We start from the raw sequence: 13,153 nt of genomic DNA on the forward strand, positions 1-13,153 counted from the left end.
ATTGCTAAGGCTATGAGTGGGGCACTTTCCGCCCCCTTTTGATGTCTATGTCAGAAGGTTTCTCTGTCCTTTTTCACTGTAATAAAACTGTCACACAAGAGCTTGAGTGATTAAGCCTGGTCCCTGGTCCTGAAGCTAAATCTTCTTTGGAGATCACAAATCCAACATCATTCACTGTAAGAGATCAAACATAGGTAAAACTTGTATTCATTATCAGTTACTACTTTCAGGGTATCCTGAAAAGTGTTCCTCTTACTTCGGAAGGGTGGCTGATCTCTGAGCCAGCTGTTCACAGAGATGACTGTGTGATGATATGTGACATCCTGGCAAACGTCTGCATTTATATTCCCAGATCAGTGGGGTGATTGGGGGTGGTTGAAGACCTATGCTTTGACTCAGAATTTTTTCCCACAACATCCTTGAATAACCCTGTCCCTAATCTGTTTGGTTCTAACTCCATAGATGATGGGGTTGAGCATGGGAGGTACCAGGAGATAGAGAATAGCAAACATGATGTGTACCACTCGGGGCACATGGTGTCCAAAGCGGTGAGTAAGGAAAGTAAAGAGAGCCGGGATGTAGAAAGCCAAGATGACACAGATATGGGAGGCACATGTGCCAAAAGCTTTGAGCCGGGCTTCACTTGAGGGTAACTGTAGCACTGTTCTCAGAATCATTCCATAGGATACACTGATGATAATAATGTCAAAGCCAACTACAGAGAAGGCCACAAAAAGTCCGTATGCACGATTTACTCTAGTGTCAGCGCACACCAACTTCAGCACAGCCATGTGCTCACAGTATGACTGGGGGATGATCCGAATGGGGCAGAAGGGCATCCTGGACACCATGAAGCAGAAAGGACTCACCCACAGCAGCCCTCTCATCATCACACCTGCCCCCAGTTTACCCACGACAGCCGGGGTCAGGATACTAGAATGATGCAGTGGGAAGCAGATAGCCACGTAACGGTCCAAGGCCATAGCCATGAGCAATCCGGACTCCACTGAAGAAAAGGCATGGATGAAGAACAACTGGATGAGGCAGGCATGGTATTCAATCTCACGATCATGAAACCAGAATATGGCCAGCATTTTAGGTTGTGTGGACGTGGAGAGGACCAGGTCAGTGGTAGCCAGCATGGCCAGAAAGAGGTACATGGGCTCATGCAAGGTGGGGTCAGTTCGAATTACATGAAGGAGAGTGATATTGCCGACTAGAGCCACAACATACATGGCACAGAATGGAAAGGCAACCCAAAACTGGGAATTCTCCAATCCTGGGATCCCAAGCAGGGTGAAGTACATAGGATGAGAAGAGTTGTTCCCTGAAGTCAGCATTGCACTCTGGCTTATAAGGTAATCTACTCTCTGTAGGAGATAGATAGCATTAAGATAAATCTTTATTATTATTTATTATATTTAGATATAAGAATTGAATAATAAGGTAAAATTTGAATGGCAAACCAGAATAACTTCAGCTATTTTAATAAGCAAAATTTTGCAATATAAAATGATGCTAATCTGTGTTCATTACTTACATTTATGTTCTTGAATATGCGGTCAGAACACACCACTAGCTGCAACCATGATATTTTATAAGAAACAAATATTTTTAAAAATAAGAACATGTAGAAGGAAAATTTAAAAATAATGTCATATTAATTCTGTCCCTGTGTTCTAGTAAGAACTGACAACTGATTTGCTTAAACTTTTGCATAGGTCATTTCATCCCTGTTGGAAATCCCCAAATCAGGGAAGCAGTTGGTTCACTACACCACAATGAGGAATCAGTTTCTGGAGGACCCATGCTCTGATGATGTGAGGAGCAGGGATCTGTCCTTGTTCTTCTAGCTGTGAAAGGGCCCCTGCTTCTCTGAGCGGGGATAGGTATGCAGCTGACCCCATCATCTCCCTGCTGATAGCTCCTGAGACTCCCAAAGCCAAGGATCCTACTGTGTCCTCGAGGCCCCGGGAGGAAGTCTAGTCATGCCTTCCTCCTAACCCCTCCCAAGACAGGGTTAGGGACTGAGCCAGGCTTCTGTCCCAGGTACCCTGTCTTTCTCTGAATGTCATACACACTTGGACTGATCTGTATTGCGAGTGTTCAGAGCCAGAATGTATTTGAATTTTTACATGAGAATCCCTTTTTTTCCATCTATAGAAATACTTAGATGTATACACAGACATCCTGATGAAGTAGACAGAGATCTATAAACAACAGTCTCCGTGAAGGGGCCTCACACTCCTGAATTAAAACAGCAGCAACACGTGGGCCACTTTTCAAAGTAGGAAGTCACTCTGGAAAACACTTTGACTTAAAGGACCATAGCAGTGTATTACTGAGTTAGTTTTAACTCTAAGACAATTACTGTGAAGATTTGGGTTGGTAGGTAAAGGACTGACCAATTGTGTACCTATAATGGATTTAGGGTATGACTCCTCAGTTGGAGAATCAAAAAACTTTCCTTGGTCAAATTATGAATATTTTAGGCTCCGTGGGCCACAGAATCTCTGTTAAAACTAGTTAGCATAGGTATTGTAGCATGAAAGAAGCCACAGTCAATATCTAACTTGTGGATGTGGCTGTGCTCCAAAAAAACTTTATTTTTAAAACCATGCTGCAAAGTGGAGCTGGTGCAGACTATAGTTTTTCAACCCTTGTCCTAAGTGGTAACTTTCATGAAGTTATTCCTGAGCTGTGCTCTCTTTCTAGAACCTCTGCTTTACAAAGAAAGGGAATTTAATCAATGTTGGCTGAAGAAACTAACAAATAAAGGTCATTATTCAGTAGCAATGGAGTCATGGACCAATTTTCCATATCTTACAATGTCTGACAGAACCTTCCGCATTGGCTCCAAACCCAAAAGATAGTTATGTCCACTTCTCATACTAGCGGTTGCCCTGCTGGCCAGGGTTTGACTTTGGGAACATCATCCTCTGCTGGTATTTGCTGGTATCACAAGGATTGATGCTTGTGTCTGATCGTACTGCTGACCACTGTCTGTCTCAGAGTCAATGGCAAAAAACACACCTGGTTCTTACCCAATATCTTTACACAATTTAATCTCAGTTGACATGAGTCTTTGAAAGCATTAGCTCTTATGTCTTTCATAACAGAAAGACATAGTCAAGGAGAGTATCTTTTCAAACTCCCTTTATCAAATCACCTCTGGGTATGAAAAATTGTTTCATTCACCTGACTCAGTGGTTCCTAAGAAGGGTTTATGTAGAATCTGAAATAAACCTAGCCTTTTTCTGATTTTCTCTAGATTTGTAACATTGTGAAAGAAGTGGAACTAAGATTCTATAAGTTCTGCCCTAAATTGAAAACTTTACCCTCCTTCCTAGATAGTAGATATTTGGGGCTTTCCAGGTGGCTCAGTGGTAAAGAATCTGCCTGCTAATGCAGGAGACACAGCTTCGATCCCTGGATGGGGAAGATCCCCTGGAGAAGGAAATGGCAACCCACTCTAGTATCATTGGCCTGGAAAATCCCATGGACAGAGGAGCCTGGCAGGCTACAGTCCATGGGGTTGCAAAAGAGTCGAACACAACTCTTCTGGGCTATAGTTCATGGGGTCTCAAAGAGTCGGGCATGAATGAGCAACTAAGACACACACATACAAGGCTTAGTAATTAAAAACAAAGTCACCAATCATAAAAAATGAAATTCAGAAACACATACATTATCTGGGCACTAGGGCTGTGTTTTATCCCCTTTGACCTGGCCTTATGTTCTCAAACAGTCATATATTGTGTTTCCTCTAGAGGCTCCCTCATTTCCCTCTTTTCACCTCCTGTATGTCACTCTTCACTTGCAAGGACATAGTCACTGAGGCTTAAGGTCACTTGGAAAAGCATACTTGGGTCATCCTCACTGTTTCAGTGGGTACTAGTGATGATGCTGGATATAAATTTATCAAAATGAATAATAATCCCTTTGATTAATTCTGAAAGATATTGCTATTTTTGTAGCTACAACACTATATACTTTTGCATTTTATTGTTTCTCTCATAAAGCTTCTGCATCTTTATTTACAATGAGAGAAACAGAACTGAGGGTAGCTACATGATTTGCTTGAAATCACACAATAAGTTAGTGCCAAGTGCACAGCTCCACACCCAGTGGTCTTGGTGGTCCACAATACTGCCTCTGCTAGGTAGTGACTGATTGGAACACCCATGCTGATAGGATACAGCAGTGATTGTTGCCCTGTCATGAAAAAGCCAGATACAAAGGGAACTTGTGAAATTGTTTAGTGAATTACAGATAGACCTGCATTTGAATCTGGAACCCCACTAAGTTGTTGAACTGGATCCCTCCACAATAGGTTCAGGGTGGATTTTCTGGCATCTCTGAGTATAGACTGCTGAATGGCATCTTCACTGAATCTGCCCACAAACCCTAATATAAACTCACCTGTTATATAAACTCCCTTTGATGTGGTGACTCTCTTCTCAGCCAGGGTTCAGCTACTCATATACTGTAGCTTCTTTCAAAACCAGTTTCTCTCCTCTGATAGATCTATTTTCCAGAGTCTCCCATGGCCTTTTCACAGATCAAGGTCCCTCATAAGTGATGCCTCTCAGCGTCTTCATTCTGTTCTTCTATTCTGCTGGCTCTGACGTTTGGGTCTCAGATTTTCTTCCTTGGTTGACAGTGGAGGAGAAGAGCTGACCTGAAATTCAAGTCTAAGTGGAAGATGGGAGCTTCTTGAGAGGTGCCTCTCTTTCCTCTCTGCACTTTCTGCTGTGTTCCTTTGAAATTGGGTACCTTCATTATCACTCACCTGATGAAATATCAGTTCAATCCATGTTGCTCAAACTCAAAGGGATGAAGACTAAATGGGCTGAGATCTTGCTAAGGAACAGCTTCCAGGAATTTTACACTCTGTTTTATTACTTTGAGCATTTAAAACTAAGATCCAGAACCATAATACTAGAGTAGTATGGGGTCCTGATCCAACCTCCTTCCTGGATGGATTGTGTAAGGAGGTAGTCCTTCTACTTTTCTAGAATTTTCCTGGAAGACACAGAATAAGCAGCAAGTCTTCTTCCTATCTCAGGCTAGAGATCAGCAGTCATGATCTCTGGGCCTGGAGCCCCCACTGAGTCAGGCCTTTCTGCACAGAGCACACCATGCCTCTAGCTCCTTGAAGACTCTGAGTCCTATTGCTTCCTGGGATGGGCAGAGATAACTGGGGTCCAAGGCACCGCTCACTGAAAGCTCTGCTTTATCTCTCACCAACTCCAACTTTACCGGACACAACTGTAAATGGCTTCTGGAAAACAGCTTATAACCGAGAACACCGAATGGAGCCTCTTTAAAACCTATGAGTGTTTACACTTTCCCTTACCCCAAGCACCAATTGTCTCCGCCCTCCTAGGTCCCACTGCCTCATACTTGAACTGACTTCCTCTAAGCCTGGAGACTAGAAGCGGAAGCATTAACCCCTAAATCTCCCTTCTTCTCTATATGTGTGCATTCTCTATACGTGTGCATTCTCTATATGTGTGCATTTGAATGCACACATAATAATGTGTGTTGCTGAGATTTTTTTGTTCAGTTACTAAGACATGTCTGAGTCTTTGTGATCCCAAAGACTGCTTCCCTGTCCTTCATTGCCTCCTGGAGTTTGCTCAAATTCATATCTACTGATCATATGAGTGTAAGTTTATCTATATGCATGTACTTTATTGTTTGCCAGAGGATGTATATTTACAACTGAAGGGATATTTTGTGCAATGTGCAAGTGTGTTCATTTACCATGTATATTGATGTGTATATCTGAGTGATTGTAATAACTATGTATGTAAAGAAATGGATTTCTTCAGGATGTATGTATGTGAAATTGTATATACCTGCAAGGACAAATAATTACTTGCATGAAGTATACATTTTAGTGTGACGCAGGGCTCTGTGAGGGCGAGGTCACCATACGTGTGGAGAAAAGAACGTCACCTGCCATTTCAGTAAGAAAAGAATATTGCTTATCATTAAGCCATTGAGCCACTGGTTGACCAGTGGGCTCTGGAAGGTATTCTCCTTCCTGCAACATCATTTCTTAGTTACAGGAAATAGTCTTCATTCAGTATCCTTGACTCCCTGAATTCCAGTGAGTGGGTTCAACAGTTGCTAATGAGGGAAGGGAGGTGATATAGAGACAAAGGGAGGAACAGTCAAAATAACCCCCCTCCCGCACACATACACAAAATAGTGCAGCCTTGAGGCAGTGTCCTGATCCTCTCTCAAGGGATATACATAACAATATCTTTGAACTGTTTTGCAGATCTGAAAATCCCACCAGATGGGAGATATTAACTGTATGCTTCCCACAAACCTGTAGACCCCAGACCACTTGGACCAGAAGGTTGATGATGCTGACTTTCACTTTTTAGCACACCATCAACCAATCAGAAGACTGTCCAATAGCTGACCATGCCGTCTTTGAGCCATTACTATAAAACTCTTCATAATCCCTCCTGATTCGAACACAGAGTATGAGGGCATTACAATAGCAATAAAGCTATTATTTTCTATTTCACCTAAAACTCTGTCTGAGAATTAGTTTCCTGCTGGAGTACAGAGGGTGGATTTGACTTCAACAGTAAGGACTTGAATTCAGATACTGATGTTCTAACCTCTAGTACCTCTGAGTGTGACCTCATTTGGAAATAAGCTCATGTTGTGCTGTGCTTAGTCGCTCAGTCATGTCCGACTCTTTGGAAACAAGCTCATTACAGATGTAATTATAACTAATAATAAATAAATAATAAAATTAAATGAAAATAAACTAGTAATGATAATTTCATGCTGAAGTAGAGTGGGTTCCTAGTCAATATGACTGATCTCCTTCTAAAAAGGGAAAATTTGGACACTGAGACGTGTACCTACAAAGCACGGCTCATAGTTTCATCGAGTTAGGCAAGACTGTGGTCCATGTGATCAGTTTGATTAGATTTCTGTGATTTTGATTTTCATTCTGTCTGTCCTCTGATGGATAAGGATAAGAAGCTTATGAAAGCTTCCTGATGGGAGAGACTGACTTATGGGGGAAATTGGGTCTTGTTTTGATGGGTGAGGCAATACTCAGTAAATATTTAATCCAATTTTCTGTTGATGGGCAAGGCCCAAACTATGGTGGAGGTAATGAAGATAATGGCGAACTCCTTCAAAAGTCCCATGCACGCACTGCTGCACTCAGTGCCCCCGACCCTTCAGCAGGCCACCGCTGACCCATGCCTCCATCTGAGACCCCTGGACACTCACAGGAAAATCTGAGTCAGTTTCTTGTGAGGCCTCTGCTCCTTTCTCCTGGGTCCTGATGTGCACAAGGCTTTGTTTGTGCCCTCCAAGAGTCTGTTTCCCCAGTCCTGTGAAAGTTTTGGTGGCTCTATGGTGGGTTTAATGGCGACACCATCTAAGAGGGCTTACTATAACCAGGTCTGCTGCACCCAGAGCCCCTGCCCCTGTGGCAGGCCACTGCTGACCCATACCTCCACAGGAGACACTCAAACACTCAAAGGCAGGTCTGGCTTAGTCTCTGTGGGGTCTCCTGATGTGCACAAGGTTTTGTTTGAGCCCTCTGAGCATCTCTGGTGGGTATGGGGTTTGATTCTAAATGCAATTTCACCCCTCCTACCATCTTGCTGGGGCTTCTCCTTTGCCCTTGGACATAGGGTATCTTTTTTTGGTGGGATCCAATATTTTCCTGTAGACGGTTATTAAGCAGTGAGTTATAATTTTGGAGTTCTCGCAAGAGAAGATGAGTGAAGATAAGTGCATGTCCTTCTACTCTGCCGTCTTGATTGAGCTTAGATGGACAGGTCATGGTGGAGATGTTTTGACAAAATGTGGTCCAGTGGAGAAGGCAATGGAAAACCACTTCAGTATTCTTGCCTTGAGAACTCCATGAACAGTATGAAAATGCAAAAAGATAGGACACTGAAAGATGAACTCCTGAGATCAGTAGGTGCCTAATATGCTACTGGAGAAGAGAGGAGGATTAACTCCAGAAAGAATGAAGAGAAAGAGCCAAAGCAAAAACAACACCCTGTTGTGGATGTGACTGGTGATGGAAGCAAAGTTCAATGCTGTAAAGAACAATATAGCATAGGAACCTGGAATGTTAGCTCCATGAATCAAGGTAAATTGGAAGTGATCAAACAGGAGATGGCAAGAGTGAACATCAACATTTTGGGAATCAGTGAACTAAAATGGACTGGAATGGGCAAATTTAAATCAGATGACCATTATATTTACTACTGTGGGCAAGAAACCCTTAGAAGAAATGGAGTGGCCATCATAGTCAACAAAAGGGTCCAGAATGCAATACTTGGATGCAGTCTCAAAAATGATAGAATGATTTCTGTTCGTTTCCAAGGCAAACCATTCAATATCACAGAAATACAAGTCTATGCCCCAACTAGTAATGATAAAGAAGCTGAAGGTGAATGATTCTATGTAGACCTACAAGACTTTCTAGAACTAACATCCAAAAAAGATGTCCTTTTCCTTATAGGGTACTGGAATGCAAAAGTAAGAAGTCAAGAGATACCTGGAGTAACAGACAAATTTGGCCTTGGAGTACAAAATGAAGAAGGACAAAGGCTAATAGAGTTTTCATAAGAGAACCACTGGTCATAACAAACATCCTCTTCCAACAACACAAGAGAAGACTCTACACACGGACATCACCAGATGGTCAGTACTGATTTCAGATTGATTATATTCTTTGCAGCCAAATATGGAGAAGCTGTATAGAGTCAGCAAAACAAGACCAAGAGCTGTCTGTGGTTCAGATCCTGAACTCCTTCTTTCCAAATTCAGACTTAAATTGAAGAAAGTACGGAAAACCGCTAGACCATTCAGGTACAACCTGAATCGAATCTCTTACAATTATACAGTGGAAGTAACAAACAGATTCAAGGGACGAGATCTGATAGGCAGAGTGCCTGAAGAATTATGGACAAGCATTTGTGACGTTGTACAGGAGGCTCTGATCAAGACCATACCCAAGAAAAAGAAATGCAAAGGGGCAAAATGGTTGTCTGAGGAGGGCTTAAAAATAGCTGAGAAAAGAAGAGATGCTAAAGACAAAGGAGAAAAGAAAAGATACACCCATCTGAATGCAGAGTTCCAAAGAATAGCAAGGAGAGATAAGAAAGTCTTCCTCAGTGATCAATGCAAAGAAATAGAGGAAAACAATAAAATGGGAGACTAGAGATCTCTTCAAGAAAATTAGAGATACCAATGGAACACTGCATGCAAAGGTGGTCACAATAAAGGACAGAAATGTTATGGACCTAACAGAAGCAGAAGATATTAAGAAGAGGTGGCAAGAATACACAGAAGAACTTTACAAAGAAGATCTTCATGACCTAGATAACTATGATTGTGTGATCACTCACCTAGAGCCAGACATCCTGGAATGCAAAGTCAAATGAGCCTTAGGAAGCATCACTATGAACAAAGCTAGTGGAGGTGATGGGATTCCAGTCAAGCTATTTCAAATCCTAAAAGATGATGCTGTAAAAATGCTGCACTCAATATGCCAGGAAATTTGGAAAACTCAGCATTGGCCACAGGACTGGAAAAGGTCAGTTTTCATTCCAATCCCAAAGAAAAGCAATGCCAAAGAATGTTCAAACTATTGCACAATTGCACTCTTTTCACATGTTAACAAAGGAATGCTCAAAATTTTCTAAGCCAGGCTTCAACAAGACGTGAACTGTGAACTTCAAGATATTCAAGCTGGATTTAGAAAAGGCAGAGGAACCAGAGATCAAATTGCCAACATCTGCTGGGTCATCAAAAAAGCAAAATTTCCAAAGAACATCTACTTCTGCTTTATTGACTATGCAAAGCCTTTGACTCTGCAGATCACAACAAACTGTGGAGAATTCTTCGAGATGGGAATACCAGACTACCTGACCTGCCTCCTGAAAACTCTGTATGCAGGCCAAGAAGTGACAGTTGGAACTGGACATGGAACAACAGACTGGTTCCAAATCAGGAAAGGAGTACATCAAGGCTGTATATTGTCACCCTGTTTATTTAACTTATATGCAGAGTACATCATGTGAAATACTTGGCCGTATGAAGCACAAGCTGTAATTAAGATTGTCAGGAGAAATATCAGTAACCTCAGATATGCAGATTACACTACCTTTATGGCAGAAAGTGAAGAAGAACTAAGAGCCTCTTGATGAAAGTAAAAGAGGAGAGTGAAAAAGCTGGCTTAAAATTCCACATTCAGAAAATGAAGATCATGCCATCTAGTTCCATCACTTCATGGCAAATAGATGGAGAAACAGTGGAATAGTGACAGAATTTATTTTTTGGGCTGCAAAAGTCACTGCAGATGGTGACCGCAGCCATGAAATTAAATGATGCATGCTCCTTGGAAGAAAAGCTATGACCAACCTAGCCAACATATTAAAAAGCAGAGACATTGCTTTGCTGACAAAGTCCATCTAGTCAAAGTTATGGGTTTTCAAGAAGTCATGTATGGATGTGAGAGTTGGACTATAAAGAAAGCTGAGCACTGAAGAAGTGATACTTCTGAACTGTGGTGTTGGAGAAGACTCTTGAGAGTCCCTTGGGCTGCAAGGAGATCCAACCAGTCACTCCTAAAGGAAATCAGTCCTGAATATTCATTGGAAGGACTGATGCTGAAGCTGAAACTCCAATACTTTGGACACCTGATGTGAAGAGCTGACAATTTGAAAAGACCCTGATGCTGGGAAGGATTGAGGGCAAAGGAGAAGGGGATGACAGAGGATGAGATGGTTGGATGGCATTATCAACTCTATGGACATGAGTTTGAGAATGCTTCGGGGTTGGTGATGGACAGGGGAGCCTGGCATGCTGTATTCCATGGGGTTGCAAAGAGTCAGACATGACCGAGCTATTGAGCTGAACTGAACTGAACTGAGACTTGCACACAAAAAGAATGCCATGTAGACATGAAGTCAGAGATTATGTTAATATGTTAACATGGCAAGGTTTCCAGAAAATCACCAGAAGCTAAGAGATATGCAAGGTACAGGTTCTTCTTCAGAGCCATTAGAAGGAATCAGCCCTGGTGACATCTTAATCTTGGACCTCTAGGCTCCAAAACTGTGACACAACCAATTTCTGTTGTTTAAGCCAGTCAGCTTTTGTTACATTGTTAAGCGAACCATTGCAAACTAATATAACAATGAATGCATTTTTTACATTATTCTAAGACATCATCTGTAAATAATTCACTTAACATGAGCCATTGGATTTTTTAATATAGCTCCAAGGAAATTGTTCATCTACATATGATCCTACAGAACATACATGCTTAGTGTTTCACATACCCAAGAGGTAATCTTTTCTTTATCAAAGAATAGATCAATACACTGTAGAAGAAAATCAGGAAGAAGTCAGAAACAGCACCAAATATAATTAAGTAATTTTCATCAGCGAAATCAATGAACTTCAGTGACAGAAAAATATGTGCCTAGAATAACTGGGTATTTGTATAAAAACCAGAATGAAATTTAATTCCTACCTCAACGTAAAACATCTTTTTTTGCAGTATAGTATAAACCTAAATTTAGAAGCTAAAGCTGTCAATATTATGAGAAAAATTAGTAGGATAATATTGTCATGAACTGAAGGAAAGTAAAGATTTCTTAGGACACAAAACAGATTTTAAAGAAAAAAAATAAGTATTTAAACTTTATCAACCTACAAAAGATATAAAGGTGAAAAAGAAACCCACAGATGAAGAAAATAATCGCATTGCTTGTATCTGAAAAACAAAATTTCACAATCAGTAGAGAGATAAAGAACTCATTAAAATTCTAAGCCTACAATTTACACTTCACAAAGGGAAGTAAATGAACATCCAGTACATGCATGAAAATATGCTCAACTCATTGCTCATTAGGGAAATGAAAATTCAAACCACAAAGAGATACAAATACAAAATCATTAGAATAACTAAACAAAATGCATTGGGACACTAAGTGTTGAAAAAAACTGTGGGGCACTTGGGGCCCTCAGGCACTGAGGACAGCCCCATCAGGAATCTTTTTGGCTACTTCTAACAAAGTCAGGCATATTTTGATGCAACCACTTCAAGTTGCATACACCAAATAACTGGTTAATACTTACAACAAAAGGTAGGAATATCATAACTTGTGATTCAACTATATTTCAGTATATAAAAAGAGCATATTTAAAGTAGCTGTGTACATAATAACAGCTAAAATGTGGAAACCCAAATATCTGTCAATCAGAGATTAATAAAATTTTGCAACATTTATCCAATAAAACACTACTCGGTAAAGAAGGGGAAGATAAAGAACTGGGAAAAAAGTCTTTGTGGAAATAATACTGTGGAGGTTCAGAGTGCCAGGATAAAGACTGGAGACTAAGGCTTTAAAATACGGAACTTATCAGCTTCAAAAGAAAGACATTTAGTTTTAGGCTGCTCAGGCCTAGTAATGAATGTATGGCTTTTGTTTAGTGGTTTCTCTGTGCCAGGTTGTACTCTAGAGGATTTGAAACCGTGTAGTTATGTATTCTCTACCACAACCCAGTGAAATAGGTATCAGCCTTCTCATTGTACAGGTAGAGAATCTAAGGCACAGAGAGGTTAAGGTTTTAGAGTGTAGACACACAGAACCAGAATGCTAACTTTACTCTCATTCGCTGTATTTAGGTAAACCTTAAAGTGTCCAAAGAAAATTATTTAAAGCCTAGTAATTCTGTATATGTAGTCAATCTATCAATGAAGTGTAAAAGGAAAAAATCAGAGAGACATTTTACACTGGCAGAACACATAGAAAATTTATCATTATATGTCACACCCATATTTTTTGATTAACAGTGAATTATGTATTTTAGCAAAAGGAAACATATATGCAAAAAAATTTCAACAACCAATTAGAATTGTTAACTAAGTATAAATTACTGAAGGGTGCCATGTAAAGTAATCTCAAGAAAAGAGCATTCCAACACGCCTTTAAAAGTGCAGAATGTATTAAAGTCTTGCACAAAATAGGGCCTCAAAGTGGAAGTGTTGTCAGAAATTCCTGATTCAGGCCTGCCCTCAGACCTAATGAAACAGAATTTTCATTTTAACAAGAGGTTAGGGATGTTTGTATGCTCA

At 40.6% G+C, this 13,153-nt stretch overlaps 1 protein-coding gene across 1 annotated transcript; it reads right to left on the reverse strand.

Moving 5' to 3' along the window:
• Positions 396-1,340, reverse strand: LOC102171176 (olfactory receptor 52R1). The gene has a single exon (XM_013969680.2). It carries the CDS (start codon positions 1,338-1,340, stop codon positions 396-398), a length of 945 nt encoding a protein of 314 aa, XP_013825134.2.

This window comes from Capra hircus, chromosome 15 (genome assembly GCF_001704415.2).
Source record: "Capra hircus breed San Clemente chromosome 15, ASM170441v1, whole genome shotgun sequence".
NCBI classification, from domain to species: domain Eukaryota; kingdom Metazoa; phylum Chordata; class Mammalia; order Artiodactyla; family Bovidae; genus Capra; species Capra hircus.

What these genes read in the sequence shown, in the direction of transcription:
- LOC102171176 (XM_013969680.2), bottom strand. Translation starts at nt 1,340, where the DNA reads ATGCTGACTTCAGGGAACAACTCTTCTCATCCTATGTACTTCACCCTG.